Raw genomic sequence first — 18,114 nt, forward strand, 5'->3', positions numbered from 1 at the left:
TTTTTCTATATGGACACTCTGTTTTTTATGCTTTCCCCTTTGTTTAAGTGAGAGTAACATTTTAAAAACAAAATAAAGGTTTAAAAATTTAAGGAACAATAAATTGCCATTATCCAAATGCCCAGGCACTGGTACAGAGGTTACACTATTTTCTCCTCCCCCCCCCCCCCGCCCCGTTTTCTGCATATTACTTCTCAAGTGCACGAAGACCTGTCATGACGATGCAATCACAAAGCACACAGTAGAGAAAGGAACTGAGCTCCTTGCAGCTCTGAAAATAAGCGGTACCCTGTGTATGTTTAAGCACAGGGAGATGATCCTTAACTGTCACTAGAATTTCAGGTGGGTTATCACACCCATAAAAGATTGAGAATTGTATTCGTTCTCAAGTCGGACATTTCCGCAAAAGTCTGACTGCACTGTCATGCTTTCTGGGCCAACACTAGTCCCACAGGTATTTCTTTTCTTTTTTTTTTTTTTTTTTTTTTTTTTTTGTCTTTTTTTGTTGTTGTTGCTATTTCTTGGGCTGCTCCCGCGGCATATGGAGGTTCCCAGGCTAGGGGTTGAATCGGAGCTGTAGCCACCGGGCCTACGCCAGAGCCACAGCAACGCGGGATCCAAGCCGTGTCTTTCAACCTACACCACAGCTCACAGCAACGCCGGATCGATAACCCACTGAGCAAGGGCAGGGACCGAACCCGCAACCTCATGGTTCGTAGTCGGATTCGTTAACCACTGTGCCACGACGGGAACTCCCCCACAGGTATTTCTAAGCGCGTCTACCAGCCCGGTGCTGCTCTGCAGGACTCTGCCTGCGTTTCCCTCAGTGACTAACGCAGCTCCCCTCCCTCACGGGTCACAGGCAGCACAGCAGTGATGTGCCTCCTTCTTGGCCCCCACGCCCGGGGCAGAGGTGGGGTTAGGTTGACGGGTCTCACACATCACAGATGCATAGGGTCTGTGGTGTCTGGCCACCAGGGTCTCACTGCTCTCCACAAAAGCAAGTCCCTGGGCCTTTTCTCCACGCAGGGCCGCTCCTGGGACCCAAAGGTCTTCGCCTTGAGTAGGAAGCAGGACCCTAGAAGTCATCCATCTCGTTGTGATCTCCACTGAGAGTTTGTTGGGGCTCACGAGGGAGAGTAACAGGCGGTGGCAGAGCTGTGTTCCTCCCTCGACCTTCTCTGGCCGTGCCCTCCACCCACGCAAGAGAGAGCCGCTCAGTCCACTTGACAACTTCTAGAAAGAAGTGGGAGCAGCAAGGGTCTCAGCCGAGGGCCAGGGGCCACAGGGCGGGGACGGGCAGGCTCCCACCTCGCAGGGAGAAGAGATGAGGAAGTAGCTGCCAGCTTGGATGCTTGTAGGGATATTATTGAACCTGGTGGGACAGGTTTCAGGGACACAGCGCCCCAGCCCCCGGCCCTGCTGCCGGGGCCCCCTTTTCTGCTGCACACTGACTCAGCAGCAGTGCGGGCTGTTGAACGGATGGCTTGGGTGCCTCTCTTTCCCGGATCACTGGCAGTTGGTGGGGAAGCCTCTTGGGCAGCCGTGGGTGATGAAACCTATCGCAGCAGCAGGAGAATGGGACCGCGAACTCTCCAGCCCCCCACGCCCTCCCCTTCCTTCCTCTCCCAGGGCCTCAAAGGCTGGCAGGAGGAAGCACAGGCAGCAACCGACTGGGCAGCCCTCCCGGGAACATGCAGCCACTCCTGCTCCTGGTGGCCTTGCTCCTGCCACCCGGGGCTCGGGCAGGTGAGTGACCGTCCCCACCCTCTCAGGCCCACCCCATCCCTGAGCCTCTGGAGCCAGACCACCCACGCACTTCAGGCGTCACTGAGCAGCTCCTAGGAGTCCCCAGTTCTCAGCTTTCTCATCTATAAAGCAGGAATGATATCAGTGCCTTCCTCATGGCCTCGAGATGGGACTTCAGTTACTTAGTGCCCATACAACTCCTGGACCTGCCCGGCAGGGAGCACTTCTCCATAAACGTGCTCTCTCAGCACCTTCTGCAGCTCACGTGGCAGGGCCTAGGAGGTGAAGATGCAGCAGTAGCTGCCCCATCTGCTCAGCCCTAGACCCGTAAGGGTCATGCACTGGCCATGGCTGGACTCAGAGGGGCCGGGACAGTGGCTGAGAAAGAAAGCACATGGGGCTTCAGGGAGGGGCCCCTGCAGAGGGCTCAGGATTGCCATCCCCACAGCAGAGACAGCCTCCTCCTTATGGAGGCTGCAGCTGGCCTTGCCTTTTGGGGGTGGGGGGGGAAGCGGAGGCTGGGATGGGGAGCTGGCGGCGCATCCTGCCGAACCAGGGAGCCCTCTCCCAGGGCTGGGGCCCTGTGGACCTGGCTCTCACCGCCAGCTTTTCCTGGCCCTGCATCATCTCTCCTGCCTCCCCAGCTTCCAGCCTTTCTGGTGGCACCCAGCTGATGCCCACATCCCCGCCAGGGCTGAGCTAAGTGCCTGATGCTTGCTTCCAGGGGAGATCATCGGAGGCCAAGAGGCCAGGCCCCATTCCCGCCCCTACATGGCATATGTTCAGATTCATACTCCCGTGGGTATGACCATTTGTGGAGGGTTCCTGGTGCGAAAAGACTTTGTGATGACAGCAGCTCGCTGCTTCAGAAGGTGAAAAACCAAGGAGCTTCTGGTCACCACTAGAGCAGGATCAGCAGAGTTTACCAAAGCAGCCATCTGAACACAGGGTGCTAGCAATGACGGGGAAAGAAAGGACCAGGTAGGCCCGGGGGGTGGGCAGGGGACAGGACAGTGTAAATGAGGAGTAAGGAGGATGTCATCAAATCAGGGGAGATGGAAGGCTCACACTGGGGCTCAAGATGTGTCTCCAAGGCTTTTCTCAATTTCTTCCGGGGTGGGGGGCAACAGCTAAGGTCACCATGTCCCCCCCAACTCTCTGCTCAAGGCAGGGTAGATGGAGGACACAGCTCAGCCCCAGAGCCCTCTCATCCCTCAGAGGCCCCAGCAGCAGTCCTGCTGCCCTGGGCTGTCCCTCTGACCTGCAGACCTGGGGACCACAGATCCTGTAGCTCATACTACCTCCAGGCTCCCTCTCCTTTGCAGGCAAACAGTTGTCATCTTGGGAGCCCATAACATCAGGAGGTTTGAACGGACCCAGCAGCACATATCTGTGCTCAGAGCCATCCCCACCCCAGATTCGATCAGCAGAAAAACCTGAACGATATCATGTTACTTCAGGTACCGACCCTGTGGGTCTTCAGCCCAGGCGGCTCCCTCCCAGCTTGAGGGTCAGTATCTGGGCCCAGGAGGAGAGAGCTGGGGGACTCCTAGGGTGCTGGGGGGCTGGGTGGGGGTGAGCAGAGCACAGACAGTCCCTGAGGCCTGCACACTCCCCACCAGCTGGCAAACAGAGCCAGACAAAATCGATTCGTCAGGCCAGTGGCTCTGCCTCGGACCCAAGCCAGGCTGAGTCCTGGGGCCTGGTGCACTGTGGCCGGCTGGGGCCTGGTGAGCCTGAGCAGGAGAACAGACACACTCCAGGAAGTGCAGCTCACAGTGCAGAGGGATGGGGAGTGCCACCGACGCTTCAGATTCTACAACGGCCGGATAGAGATGTGTGTGGGAGATCCAAGGGAGAGAAAGTCCGCCTTCTTGGTAAGACCACGGGCATCTACCAACTTTCCCGAGACAGAGGGGCCTGATAGGCGGGGCAGTACACACAGACCGCATCTCCATTGCCTCAGTCTGGGTCCAGGACCAGAGTGAGTGGGACTTTTCCCCACCCATCCATTCTCTGGGGGAGCAGAGGGAGCAGCAGACCCCCGTGACATGCCTGGGCAGTGTTTTCTGGGGGAAGGTGAAGGCACCTTGAGCTGGGTGGGGCTGCACAAGCACCCATAGCCAGGGCTGGAGCCCAGTGATGGAACAATCCAGAAGCTTGACTTTTCTGCACCCTCTCCCACCCTCCCATCCCTCATACCCCCACCAATAGAAGGGCACCCCAACCCTGCCTTCTCTGAGGGCCAGGCCTTAGGGCAGCAGGAGTGGGGAGGCCTGGAGAAGGGAGGCCTGGCTTAGTGTCCCTTCCTCTGTCTGCCCACAGGGGGACTCCGGAGGGCCCCTCGTGTGTGGCCGGGTGGCCCAGGGCATTGTCTCCTATGGAAACAGACAGGGGACACCCCCAGCAGTCTTCACCAGGGTTTCCAGCTTCCTGCCCTGGATAAGGAGAACAATGAGTCGCTTTCAACAGTGGGGCCAGGCTGAGATCCCCCTGTGATTGACTGTCCTTCTCTGGGGCACAGGCCGGCTCCAGGGCACTTCCAGAGGCTTAATAAATGTCCACATCTAGAGTGGAATATCTGATCTCTCATTTGTTCATTAAACATGATTTGGTACACAACCAGTGTATGCCAGGCCACGTGTGAACCCCTCCAGGGAAATGGGATCACTTCCCCAGGACAAGGAAACCCCTGTCCCCACCGTCTTGGGGGTTAGAATGAGCTTCCCTCCTCTGAGCCATCCCTGCTTTGTTCCCCCTCCACCCACAGGCTGGAGAGTGATGGAAGGACAGCTCCTCCACAGAGTAAAGCATCTTATTCTCCACTCTTCCAGAAACTCCTCGCTAGGTTTTTTGTTTTTTTGGTTTTTTTGGTATTTCTTTTGTCTTTTTAGGTCCACACACCCTCGGCATATGGAGGTTCCCAGGCTAGGGGTCTAATCGGAGCTACAGCTGCTGACCTACACCACAGCCATAGCAACGCCAGATCCAAGCTGTGCCTGCAACATACACCATGGCTCACGGCAACACCGCATCCTTAACCCACTGAGCAAGGCCAGGGATCAAACCCCCAACCTCATGGTTCCCAGTCGTATTCATTCCCATTGCGCCACGATGGGAACTCCTCCTCGCTAGGTATTAAATTGCACCCCAAAACCGGGTGACAATGGGTAGGACAGTCAGTCCAAAGGGACAGAATTGACATACTGTATGAGACCCAACTTAATAGATGGTAAAGAGGCAATTCGAATCATGGGAGACCATGGACTTTTAACACCTGCCATTGAAACAAATGGTCATTTGGGAAAAAAAAGATAAGGTTGGATCCAGGCTTCTCATCATCATCCAAAATAACACTCAAATGGGGTCAAAGATGTAAATGTAAAAAAATCAAACCATACAAGAAGAAGGGGAAAAGGAGATATACTTTCTTTAAAACAACTGACAAAACTTGTGTTGAAAGCCATGCTATACTCAATGGCCCAGAAATGGGAACAACCCAATTATCTATTTACAGTCAGAGTCTTTCTCCTAAACCCTTACCCACAACAACACTCACTGTATAAAAACCAATATTCTCATTATCAATGCAATGAGGATTTCCTTCTGGCTTTGTTACATTAAAATTATACAAAACTCCACATGACATGTTAGATAAAATAACTTGACTTTTACACTAAAGATTAGCCTATGAATAAATATATCAATATTATATTCAAATAAAAGATTTCTGGAGTTCCCTTCATGGCTCAGCAGTTAACGAACCCAACAAGAATCCATGAAAATGTCAGTTCAATCCCTGGCCTTGCTCAGTGGGTTAAGGATGCAGCATTGTGGAGAGCTGTGGTGCACCTTGCAGACGTGGCTCAGACCCGGAGTTGCTGTGGCTGTGGTGTGGACCAGCAGCTATAGCTGTGATTTGACCCCTAGCCTGGGAACCTCCATATGCCACGGGTGCAGCCCTAAAAAAATATTTAAAAAATAAAATATTTCTGAAGTCACATCATTTAAAACCATGCTTTTAACACTTCAAGGTAACTGTGAAGAATCAGCTGGGAGGTTCTTCTATATCCATCAAAATGCTAACTACCCACAGTGACTTTTATCACCTGAATTTTTATAGTTTTCACAATCTTCAATGGAATGATCCATAAACACAGAACAAATCCAACTGGCTATACACACACATGCTTTGGGAGTTTGTCCCTGATTTTATGGGTACTTGTCAGGAAGTCTTTTGCCCAATATTCATTATAAGGATTTTGCAACACTCTTTTACTCAACAATAAATCTGTGACAATACTCAGTAATTCCTTCCTGTATTTGCTACCACCTGCCCATAGGAACTATCTCTTACTCATACGCTCACAGGGATAACAGTCTCATTATTAAATGTTTGCACTAGACGATGGACAGAACGCTTGAAGGCGGAAGGGGGAGGAGAGAGCATGGAGGAGCCCCCATCCAGCCCTTCATCTCTGTGACATTTCCTTAGAGCCCAGAGCACCACCCAGGTCAGGACACGGTCCCAGGAAACGCCTGGGACAGACCCATCTCTCCTCCACATCGTTCCCTGCCACTCAGCACGTCCAAGGCAGCTCTCTGCCTCCAGTGGCCCTGCTGGGAAGGTTCCTACAGACCTCACCTGCTCACCGCCAGAGCACAGTGCCCTTCATGACCATCCCAGGAGCCTGGCCAACACCTCTCACAGCTCGGCACCCTTCCCTATGAAGCAGAAGAGCTTTGGCAAGAAAGCAGTTTGCAGGGAGTTCCCACTGTGGCTCAGGGGGTTATGAACCCGACTAAGTATCCATGGGGATGCAGGTTTGATCCCTGGCCTCACTCACTGGGCTAAAGGATCCAGCATTGCTGCAAAGCTGTGGTGTAGGTCGAAGATGTGGCTCGGATCCTGCATTGCTGTGGCTGTGGTGTAGGAAGGCAGCTACAGCTCGGATTTGACCCTTAGCCTGGGAACCTCCACATGCTTCAGGTGGGCCCCTAAAAAGGCAAAACAAACAAACACGCATTTTGCACCCTGAAAACTAGCACAAAGGGATACAATTCCTCTCACTTGCTTTCTCTACTTTCAACCTCTGTGCTTTGGAAGCTCTGCTGACTTGACCGGAAAGTCATAAAACCGTGACAAGCTCATGGACAGAAACCCCACCAGGGACTTCCCTCCTGGCCCAGTAGCCAGTAGCTAAGGCAGGCTTCCCATCCACAGAAGCCTGGTGCCTGTGCCCTGGGGCAGAGCATGGAGTCAGGAGGAGCTAGACACTGGTGATTCATCCTAACTAGAGCAGAATCACTGAAGGGAGGGCTGGTGACCCCGATAACAGTGGTCTGAGTTTGTCTGGGAAAAGCGGGTGTCCCAGGAGAAAGCCACCTCCACCCTGAGATACAGAAGAGGGGGGGCAGCCCAGGGCCAGTCCCAAGAGCTCAAAGGAAATGTCTTCTTACACACACGTGAAACACTCTCTGAAGTCCACAAAATCTGCCAAGTACATTTGGAATCATTTCAAGATTTTAGGTGGCATAACCCCCAGAACAACTACAAGCTCTATTAGATTGATACCCTATCATGCTTACGCTTTCCATTTTTCACTGAATTTTCAGAAGTTCAATTTTCTGGAGTTCCTGTTGTGGTGCAGCAGAAACGAATCTGACTAGGTACCATGAGGTTGTGGGTTCGATCCCTGGCCTCACTCAGTGGGTTAAGGATCCAGTGTTGCCATGAGCTCTGGTGTATGTAGGTTGCAGATGCCGCTGGGATCCTGAGTTGCTGTGCCTGTGCTGTAGGCTGGCAGCTGTAGCTCCCATTCAACTCCTAGCCTGGGAACCTCCATATGCGGTGGGTACGGCCTAAAAAAAAAGGAAAGGAAAGAAAGAAGTTTAATTTTCCCAAGGTACATTATGAGTCAATGTTTTGTGTATAGCAAAGTACTGTATCATTTCAACCATCCACAAATTTCGCCTTGTTAGTGTTTGAATATGCAATTACTATGCTGACTGTTAGAATGGGTTCAGTGGTAGTCAAGCTCTGATACAGCCTTAATGACCTCATCTTCCGGTAGTCACACTGGAAAGTGAAAGAAATTCCCGAGGCAAGGAGGGACCAGAATGACTAATAAAATCCAGGATGAATTGCAGCCACCTCACCTTTTCTACCATGAAGACGCGTCCACCACGGTGCCCAAAACAGCACGGAGTAGGAGAATACCCACAGCAAATTCCATGGGCAATTACTTTCATTTTTTTGCACATTACTTTTTTGTTCTGTTGTACAGAAAATGAACAAACCATTTCAACATCTGGAAATTTAACAGGCATCTCCCCACACACTCCACTCCAGAATCCCATACTCACTGTGCTCTGGCCCAAGCAGATCAGATGGTTCCTCTGATTAGCCATTGGCTCTCAGGAACCGTCCTGAGTTACAAGCCCTGAGATAGTATTAGGGGTTCCCAGAAAGACAAGACTCTTTTTGCTCCTCACCTTCCATCACAGTAAGCCACCGTCAACATGAAGTTGTCTCCTACCAGGAATCTCCTGCACGCACTCCAGCCTTGTGTGTTTTCAGGGCAACATACAGATGTCCTGTAGGGCCTACAGTGTAGTCTGGACTCCGTTGCATTTGATGCCCCTGAAAGAAACAATTTCTCTGGATCTCTGTATTCATAAGAAACAGAGGATGGGCACAGCCTAGTGGCCTAAAACAATGGGATGTTCAGAGGAGGGGGAGTCTGCAGTGCTCACCCTGCACGATGAGATGGGGCGCCAGGCTTCCCTGGGCAGCCTGGTGGGCTTGCAGCAGGACCTGTTTCCTTGCTTAGCTCTGATCTCACAATAGAGATGAGCTCAGCCCTTGTTCTGGAGAACTTCAAATATATGTCAAGGGGAAGGGGTCTGTCTTCAGGATATACCATCTAGAAGAGCTGGAAATTACTTCCTCTTATCTGCCCTGGTTACCTCTTTACCTCTGAGCTTTTCAGAGCCTCTGTGTCCCACTTACTTCCAGGAGGAGGCTGTTTTCTAAGGCCTGAGATTCCTGAGTTCCTAGAACAGAATACTCTGGCTCCTTTCTCTCCCATCATGAGTCAGGCACATAGTAAATGTCCCACAGATGCCTGTTCATATGAGAATGAACAGCCCCCCAAATGGCTTTGCTCAGTCGCTGGGGAGGAGCAGTCCTCAAGCAGTCTGAACCGCAGCACAGACGTAGCTTTGTAAGGAATTTAGCCATCAAGGTAAAGACAGACAAGTGCAAAGGATTAGAAATCAGAGTGCGATGGAGAAACGGGAGGAGGGGGCCTGGGTGGGAGCCAGTCTCTTAGGGCCACGGGATCAGTGGTGAGGCGACACTGAGATGCTCCCTTAGATTTTCAGCAGAGTGGCTCAAGAAGGCAGGGACAGCGAGAGGGTTACATCTCCGAAGCTGAGTGTAAGATAAGCTTTCATTCCTGGTCTAGACCACAACTCTTAGAACAGAGCAACCCACTCTTAGCTGTGGAGAATGGGAAGTTAGACCCCTCATTTTCAGCTTGCCCTCTCCACCAGGATCCTGGGCCATCCTCATTATAAATAACTTTCCACGTGCAAAGGTGTAACCTATGGAAGGGAGCAGACCCACCAGCTCTCCATGAGAGAAGGTTTCTGTGATCTGCACAATTACGTATCCGGAGACGGACCTGGGGTTTAGCACATTGCTGGGAATGGACTGAGACAAGGAATGATCACAGTGATAATCTCATGGGGGCACTGTGAAAGTGTCACTGCTGGGGTAAGCCAGGCCTCTAAGGAAAGGGACAGTCACTTACCTCCCTCAGCCCTGGAGGTGAGAGATTGGCCGATAAGAACGGGAGCAGCGGCATCTTCTCTGTAAAGCTGACCAGGTCTGAAGTGGTGGGTGGTGTCTCCTTCCAGGCTTTTTCAATCCTGTGTTGAAAGGGCGGGTTCAGAGACCAATTTACTCCTGCTTCTATTGATTCTCAAGGAAGGAGCTTTCATCGCATCCCTCTTCTCCTCACACAGAAAGGTCTGTACGGTGAGGGTGTTGCAAGAACCACGTTCTTAGGCCACCAGTAGTTCGCATGACCACATTCACCTAGAGAAAACCCTGGACTCGCCGAATGGAGGAAGGGGCTTTGTGGGTTTTGGCATTAGCCAGAAATGGTGTCCCCCTTCCCCTAAGTCTGATCCTCCAAGACCATAAATATGACCCCACCATGCTTGAATTTGTCATTAGGTAACTGTCTACTTCCTTAAAAAAAAAAAATGCATCCATTGGATTATAGTTTCTGCAGAGCTTCTTTTTGGTGGCAGGTGGGTGGGAATAGCTGAGAGGTTTTTTGTTGTTATTATAAATGCAAGAGCAGCAAGCACCAATCTTTCCTAAAACTCACTAGCCAGGAGTCTAGTCATCCATCAACTTTTCGGTCATTTCATGCAGCTGCAAACGCTGAAGAATGGGGCGGAGGAACAGAGGTAGGAGAAGTGGAGACAGGGTGTTGATGAGAGTAACAGGAAGGTAAGGTAAGGAAAGAATAGGGGAATTTAAGAAGAGTGATTTGACAAACAAATACACCTGCATTTATTGTGTGGCCCAGTCCCCTGCAGCCCTTATAGAGCCAATATTATTCTCAACTTGTGGATATTTCAAAGATTTAAAAGGCCCCAATATTAAAGCAGTTCAGAGGCATGCAGGTAGAGACTGAAAGAGGATAAGCATATCTTTGCCACTCATTCTAAGTTTTCCAAGTCATTCCTGTCCTACCTGGCCCAAGTAATCTGGGCCCCAGGGAAGACCATGATGTGGGCAAAGTTTCTGCCCCCGGAGGCTCCTTGTCCCTGGTGAGGAACCAGGCATATTTTCTCATGCAGTTCTCTGCACACAAGTGGGTTGTCAGCCTTTGGAAGGGCAAATTCCAAGTTATGATTCTACTTAGAATACAGGCGATCAGCCTGCCAATTTGGATGACTTCCATCTGTTCTTTTATAGTTTAATCTAGACCTGAGAAGATTTCTGGACCCTTATCATGAACAGGACATAATGTGTATGCTGCTTTTGCATCTGTTGGATTACCCACAAGGTGGAACATGCAAAGTGTCGTCTCATTTTCATTCTCTGCCCTGGGCATGACAGTTCCTTTAAGGGGATCTATTGCCTCTTATTTTTGATGATTTACCTCTCCTCCCCAACCCCAATCTGCAAACCACAAATACGTTCAGCAATATTGTAGTAATTTATTAAACATTCATGTTGATACATTGGGCTTAAATGTACCTACAAAATATTATTTATAATGTTTTGGAACTGTAGCAAATCAAAGATGATTGACTCTAATTTTAGCCCAAAGCAGGTGTTTATCATTTTAATGAATCTTGTCACACAGGATCACAAGAGTTTTCACAATTTCTGTAGCTGGTTTCATGTGCATTTGGCAATACTATCGCATCTTTCTGACAGATAGTTTTCCTCTGAGCTGTTTGGACTCTACTTGGATCCTACACATGGCTCAGGGCTCCCTTCTCCCAAGATTCCCCCAGATCCAGATAACACAGACATGTCTCTGGCTCTCCTTCCACTCCCCTCTGCCTCCTGTCTCACATGAACCACATCTAGCTCTGCTGCTCTGACCAAGGACAGAAGACACCTGTGCCTTAGCTTAGCCATTGTCCCAGGAGAGCAGCTAGCTTGTTTTGTGAAGTTATCACTAAAAAATTTGTCATTACAGGAGTTCCCATTGTGGCTCAGCAATAAAGAACCCGACTACTATGCATGAGGGTGTGGGTTTGAACCCTGACCTAGCTCAGTAGGTTAAGGATCCGGCGTTGCTGTGAGCTGTGGTGTAGGCCACAGACGAGGCTCAGATCTGGTGTTGCTGTGGCTGTGGTGTAGGACGGCAGCTCTGTTTCGACCCCTAGCCTGGGAATTTAGGGCCGTGGGTATATCCCTAAGAAGAAGAAAAAATTGCCATTGCTTTAGGATTTTCAGTGACTAGAAATTAAAAAGGAAGACGGAAAATGAAAAGGGTGTTAGAATTGTGTGGAACACTACATTCAACACACCTGTAAGGGGAGACCCAGAAGGAGGGCAGACAGAGAAAGAAGTCAAAAAATATTTGATTAAATAACAGGTGAAAAGTTCAAAATATGGATAAAAACCCAGACCATTAATCCCAAAACCAAGAAGCTCAGTGAACTCCAAGTAGGAGAAAGTATCATAGCTGAATGGGCAAGATTTCCCCTATGCCTCCTTCCCTTCCATCCTAGATCTCATCATCTCATTGCCAGCCCAGCCTCTCTTCAAATAGCACCCCTGGTTCGTTCTCTCCCACAAAATCTTCTGTGTTATGTTCACAAGTGGGAAGTGCTGAGATGGAACTACTTCTGGGGTCTATGACATCATTGAGACATGATGCTTCTTTTTTTTTAACCTAGAAACCTAAGTGCTCGAAAAGGCAAAGTAATGCCAACACTGCTGCACGTGTGCACGGGAGGTAGCTGCCCACCTTCTCCAAATAACATCATCTACATGAGAGCTTTTTTTTTTTATTGCATTGTAAGGGATTCTCTTTTTTTTTTTTTTTTTTTTTTTGAACTTGATGGCCACACTTGTGGCATATGGCATATGGAAGTTCCCGGGCCAGGGAATGAATTCTAGCCACAGCTTTGGCAACGCCAGATCCTTTATCTCACTGTGCTGGGCCAGGGATAAAACCTGCACCTCCTCAGGGACCAGAACTGCTGCAGTCAGACTCTTAACCCACCAGTCCAGGGTGGAAACTCCAACAAGCGACTCTTTTTTCAATTAGGTTTTAAATTGTGGTAAGAATATACATAATGTAAAATTTTACCTATGAAACAATTTTAAATGTACAGTTCAGTGGCCTTAAGTCCATTCACACTGTTGTGCTCTTTTCCACCTTAAATTTTCATCTTCCCAAATTGAAACTCTGAACTCATTAAACAGTACCTCCTAATTACCCCTTTCCTCTAGCCCTGAGGAGTCACCATCATACTTTGTGTCTGAGAATTTGCAAGAGATCCTTACATAAATGCAAAAGCCTGAAGCATGGTCGTTTCTTCAGCCTTATACCTCATTTTTTACTTACCTTAATAAGGAGGCAAACCCCAGCAAAGAGAGACTGTAAGAAAAGTGGGAGGGATGAAGGGCTGGCTGGGGAGGGGACAAGTCATCACAAATAAACCCACCTGAATTTTGTTCTGGGGGTTATGCCACCTAAAATCTTGAAATGATTCCAAATGTACTTGGCAGATTTTGTGGATTTCGGAGAGTGTTTCACGTGTGTGTAAGAAGACATTTCCTTTGAGCTCTTGGGACTAGCCCTGGGCTGCCCCCCTCTTCTGTATCTCAGGGTGGAGGTGGCTTTCTCCTGGGACACCCGCTTTTCCCAGACAAACTCAGACCACTGTTATCGGGGTCACCAGCCCTCCCTTCAGTGATTCTGCTCTAGTTAGGATGAATCGCCAGTGTCTAGCTCCTCCTGACTCCATGCTCTGCCCCAGGGCACAGGCACCAGGCTTCTGTGGATGGGAAGCCTGCCTTAGCTACTGGCTACTGGGCCAGGAGGGAAGTCCCTGGTGGGGTTTCTGTCCATGAGCTTGTCACGGTTTTATGATTTTCCGGTCAAGTCAGCAGAGCTTCCAAAGCACAGAGGTTGAAAGTAGAGAAAGCAAGTGAGAGGAATTGTATCCCTTTGTGCTAGTTTTCAGGGTGCAAAATGCGTGTTTGTTTGTCTTTTTAGGGGCCCACCTGAAGCATGTGGAGGTTCCCAGGCTAGGGGTCAAATCCGAGCTGTAGCCCCTGTGGCCGGGGGCTACTGCTGCAACCTGTGGTGTAGTTTGTAGACATGGCTCAGATCTGGCATTGCTGAGGCTGTGGCGCAGGCCGGCGGCTACAGCTCCAATTAGACCCCTAGCCTGGGAACCTCCATATGCCGAGGGTGTGGCCCTAAAAAAAAAGACAAATAAAAAAATAATGAGCCTGTTATCCCTGCAAGCATATGAGTAAGAGATAGTTCCTATGGGTAGGTGGTAGGAAGAAATTACGAGTATTATCAAAGATTTATTGTTGAGTAAAACAGTGTTGCAAAATCCTTATAATGAATATTAGGCAAAAGACTTCCTGACAACAAGTACCCATAAAGTCAGGGACAAACTTACCAAGGCATATCTGTGTATAGCCAGTTGGATTTTCTATGTGTTTGTGGATATTTCTATTGAAGATTGTGAAAACTGTAAAAATTCAGGTGGTAAAAGTCACTGTGAGGGAGTTTCCGTGGTGGCTCAGTGGTTAACGAATCCGACTAGGAACCATGAGGTTGCGGGTTCAATCCTTGGCCTTACTCAGTAGGTTAAGGATCTGGCATTGCTGTGAGCTGTGGTATAGGTTGCAGATGCAGCTCAGATCCCGTGTTGCTGTGGCTCTGGTGTAGGCCGGAAGCTACAGCTCCAATTCGACTCCTAGCCTGGGAACCTCCATATGCCACAGGAGCGGCCCTAGAAAAGGCAAAAAGACAAAAAAAAAAAAAAAAAAAAAAAAAAAAAGTCACTGTGAGTAGTTCACATTTTGATGGATGTAGAAGAACCTCTCAGCTGATTCTTCACTGTTACCTTAGGTGTTTTAACAGTTTTAAATGATGTGACTTCAGAAATTTTATTTGAATATAATATGGATGTATTAGTCATGTGCTAATCTTTAGTGTAAAAATCATGTTATTTTAGCTAACATATTCTGTGGAGTTTTTTCTAATTTCAGGATAGCAAAACCAGAAGGAGACCCTTGTCATATCGAAAATGAGAACAGTGGGGAGTTCCTGATGTGGTGCAGTGGGTTAAGGACCTGACATTTCTGCAGCTGTGGCATAGGTCACAGCTGTGGCTCAGATTCAATTCCTTCTGATGTGAGTACAAAAAAAAAAAAGAGAGAGAGAACATGAGACCATTTGTCTATACTAGAGTGAGATGCTCATGCGTACGGGTTCAGGAGAAAGACTCTGGCTGTACATGGACATGTGGGTTGCTCCCATTTCTGGGCCACTGTAAACAGCACAGCTTTCAGTAAGGGTTTTGTTGGATGTTTTTAAGAAATTAAATACTTCTCTTTTTTTCTTCTAGTACTTGTATGACATGATTTTTTACATTTACATCTTTGACCCCATTTGAGTGTTATTTTGGATGATGATAAGAAGCCTGGATCCAACTTTATTTTTGTTCCCCAAATGACCATTTGTTTCAAGGGCAGGTGTTAAAAGTCCACTGTCTCCCAGTGATTCAAATTGCCTCTTTACCATCTATTGAATTGGGTCTCATATGGTATGTCAGTTCTGTCCCTTTGGGCTGTCTGTCCTACCCATGCCAATGGCACCCGGTTTTGGGGTGCATTTTAATACCTAGCGCAGAGTCTCTGGAGGAGTGGAGAGTGAGGTGCTTTGCTCTGGGGAGGAGCTGTCTTTCCATCACTCTCCAGCCTGTGGGTGGAGGGGGAACAAAGCAGGGATGGCTCAGAGGAGGAAAGAAGCTCATTCTAACCCCCAAGACGGTGGGGACAGGGGTTTCCTTGTCCTGGGGAAGTGACCCCATTTCCCTGGAGGAGCTCACACGTGGCCTGGCATACACTGGTTGTGTACCGAATCATGTTTAATGAACAAATGAGAGATCAGATATTCCACTCTAGATGTGGACATTTATTAAGCCTCTGGAAGTGCCCTGGAGCTGGCCTCTGCCCCAGAGAAGGACAGTCAATCACAGGGGGATCTCAGCCTGGCCCCGCTGTTGAAAGCGACTCATTGTTCTCCTTATCCAGGGCAGGAAGCTGGAAACCCTGGTGAAGACTGCTGGGGGTGTCCCCTGTCTGTTTCCATAGGAGACAATGCCCTGGGCCACCCGGCCACACACGAGGGGCCCTCCGGAGTCCCCCTGTGGGCAGACAGAGGAAGGGACACTAAGCCAGGCCTCCCTTCTCCAGGCCTCCCCACTCCTGCTGCCCTAAGGCCTGGCCCTCAGAGAAGGCAGGGTTGGGGTGCCCTTCTACTGGTGGGGGTATGAGGGATGGGAGGGTGGGAGAGGGTGCAGAAGTCAAGCTTCTGGATTGTTCCATCACTGGGCTCCAGCCCTGGCTATGGGTGCTTGTGCAGCCCCACCCAGCTCAAGGTGCCTTCACCTTCCCCCGGAAAACACTGCCCAGGCATGTCACGGGGGTCTGCTGCTCCCTCTGCTCCCCCAGAGAATGGATGGGTGGGGAAAAGTCCCACTCACTCTGGTCCTGGACCCAGACTGAGGCAATGGAGATGCGGTCTGTGTGTACTGCCCCGCCTATCAGGCCCCTCTGTCTCGGGAAAGTTGGTAGATGCCCGTGGTCTTACCAAGAAGGCGGACTTTCTCTCCCTTGGATCCCCCACACACATCTGTATCCGGCCGTTGTAGTGATCGAAGCGTCGGTGGCACTCCCCATCCCTCTGCACTGTGAGCTGCACTTCCTGGAGTGTGTCTGTTCTCCTGCTCAGGCTCACCAGGCCCCAGCCGGCCACAGTGCACCGGGCCCCAGGACTCAGCCTGGCTTGGGTCCGAGGCAGAGCCACTGGCCTGACGAATCGATTTTGTCTGGTTCTGTTTGCCAGCTGGTGGGGAGTGTGCAGGCCTCAGGGACTGTCTGTGCTCTGCTCACCTCCACCCAGCCCCCCAGCACCCTAGGAGTCCCCCAGCTCTCTCCTCCTGGGCCCAGATACTGACCCTCAAGCTGGGAGGGAGCCGCCTGGGCTGAAGACCCACAGGGTCGGTACCTGAAGTAACATGATATCGTTCAGGTGATTGTACGGATTGTATCTGGGGTGGGGGATGGCTCTGAGCACAGATATACGCTGCTGGGTCCGTTCAAACCTCCTGATGTTATGGGCTCCCAAGATGACAACTGTTTGCCTGCAAAGGAGAGGGAGCCTGGAGGTAGTATGAGCTACAGGATCTGTGGTCCCCAGGTCTGCAGGTCAGAGGGACAGCCCAGGGCAGCAGGACTGCTGCTGGGGCCTCTGAGGGATGAGAGGGCTCTGGGGCTGAGTTGTGTCCTCCATCTACCCTGCCTTGAGCAGAGAGTGGTGGGGGACATGGTGACTTAACTGCCCCCCCGCCCCCCGGGAAGAAATTGAGAAAGGCCTTGGAGACACATCTTGAGCCCCAGTGTGAGCCTTCCATCTCCCCTGATTTGATCACATCCTCCTTACTCCTCATTTACACTGTCCTGTCCCCTGCCCACCCCCCGGGCCTACCTGGTCCTTTCTCTCCCCTTCATTGCTTAGCACCCTGCTATCACATGGATCCTCTCAGAAACCTGGTTTACTGCTGATGCTGATCCTGCTCTAGTGGTGCCCAGAAGCTCCTTGGTTTCTCACCTTCCGAAGCAGTGAGCTGCTGTCATCACAAAGTCTTTTCGCACCAGGAACCCTCCACAAGTTTTTTGACCCTGTGCACTTTGGAAATGCATATACGCCATGTAGGGGCGGGAATGGGGCCTGGCCTCTTGGCCTCCGATGATCTCCCCTGGAAGCAAGCATCAGGCACTTAGCTCAGCCCTGGCGGGGATGTGGGCATCAGCTGGGTGCCACCAGAAAGGCTGGAAGCTGGGGAGGCAGGAGAGATGATGCAGGGCCAGGAAAAGCTGGCGGTGAGAGCCAGGTCCACAGGGCCCCAGCCCTGGGAGAGGGCTCCCTGGTTCGGCAGGATGCGCCGCCAGCTCCCCATCCCAGCCTCCGCTTCCCCCCCCCACCCCCAAAAGGCAAGGCCAGCTGCAGCCTCCATAAGGAGGAGGCTGTCTCTGCTGTGGGGATGGCAATCCTGAGCCCTCTGCAGGGGCCCCTCCCTGAAGCCCCATGTGCTTTCTTTCTCAGCCACTGTCCCGGCCCCTCTGAGTCCAGCCATGGCCAGTGCATGACCCTTACGGGTCTAGGGCTGAGCAGATGGGGCAGCTACTGCTGCATCTTCACCTCCTAGGCCCTGCCACGTGAGCTGCAGAAGGTGCTGAGAGAGCACGTTTATGGAGAAGTGCTCCCTGCCGGGCAGGTCCAGGAGTTGTATGGGCACTAAGTAACTGAAGTCCCATCTCGAGGCCATGAGGAAGGCACTGATATCATTCCTGCTTTATAGATGAGAAAGCTGAGAACTGGGGACTCCTAGGAGCTGCTCAGTGACGCCTGAAGTGCGTGGGCGGTCTGGCTCCAGAGGCTCAGGGATGGGGTGGGCCTGAGAGGGTGGGGACGGTCACTCACCTGCCCGAGCCCCAGGTGGCAGGAGCAAGGCCACCAGGAGCAGGAGTGGCTGCATGTTCCCGGGAGGGCTGCCCAGTCGGTTGCT

General features: G+C 50.8%; 1 protein-coding gene, 1 long non-coding RNA gene and 1 pseudogene across 4 annotated transcripts; 1 reads left to right on the forward strand and 2 right to left on the reverse strand.

Moving 5' to 3' along the window:
• Positions 1-505: 505 nt before the first annotated feature.
• Positions 506-10,246, reverse strand: LOC110261589 (uncharacterized). 2 transcript variants are annotated; one of them, XR_014809246.1, is made up of 4 exons: positions 10,152-10,246; positions 9,567-9,684; positions 8,245-8,392; positions 506-1,236 (listed from the first exon to the last, which is right to left on the reverse strand). It is a non-coding gene; the product is annotated as an uncharacterized LOC110261589 (long non-coding RNA). The 2 variants fall into 2 exon arrangements; XR_014809247.1 differs by lacking the exon at positions 506-1,236 and adding an exon at positions 5,157-7,611 and having other exon boundaries at positions 7,909-8,392.
• Positions 1,665-4,331, forward strand: LOC106504460 (cathepsin G-like; annotated as a pseudogene). The gene is made up of 5 exons (XR_014809245.1): positions 1,665-1,749; positions 2,474-2,621; positions 3,075-3,209; positions 3,372-3,626; positions 4,075-4,331. The product of XR_014809245.1 is annotated as a cathepsin G-like (transcript).
• A 5,191-nt stretch (positions 10,247-15,437) lies between the features above and the next one.
• LOC100154047 (cathepsin G) lies at positions 15,438-18,114 on the reverse strand. Its single transcript, XM_001926764.5, has 5 exons — positions 18,030-18,114; positions 17,157-17,304; positions 16,554-16,689; positions 16,137-16,391; positions 15,438-15,690 (listed from the first exon to the last, which is right to left on the reverse strand). The coding sequence occupies exons 1-5, from the start codon at positions 18,082-18,084 to the stop codon at positions 15,517-15,519; spliced, it is 768 nt and encodes a 255-aa protein (XP_001926799.3). The 5' UTR covers positions 18,085-18,114; the 3' UTR covers positions 15,438-15,516.

The sequence above is a fragment of the Sus scrofa genome, chromosome 7 (assembly GCF_054392235.1).
Source record: "Sus scrofa isolate SSC_HxYL_T2T_F1_AM1 chromosome 7, Sscrofa_HxYL_maternal_Yorkshire_Landrace_v2.0, whole genome shotgun sequence".
NCBI lineage: Eukaryota > Metazoa > Chordata > Mammalia > Artiodactyla > Suidae > Sus > Sus scrofa.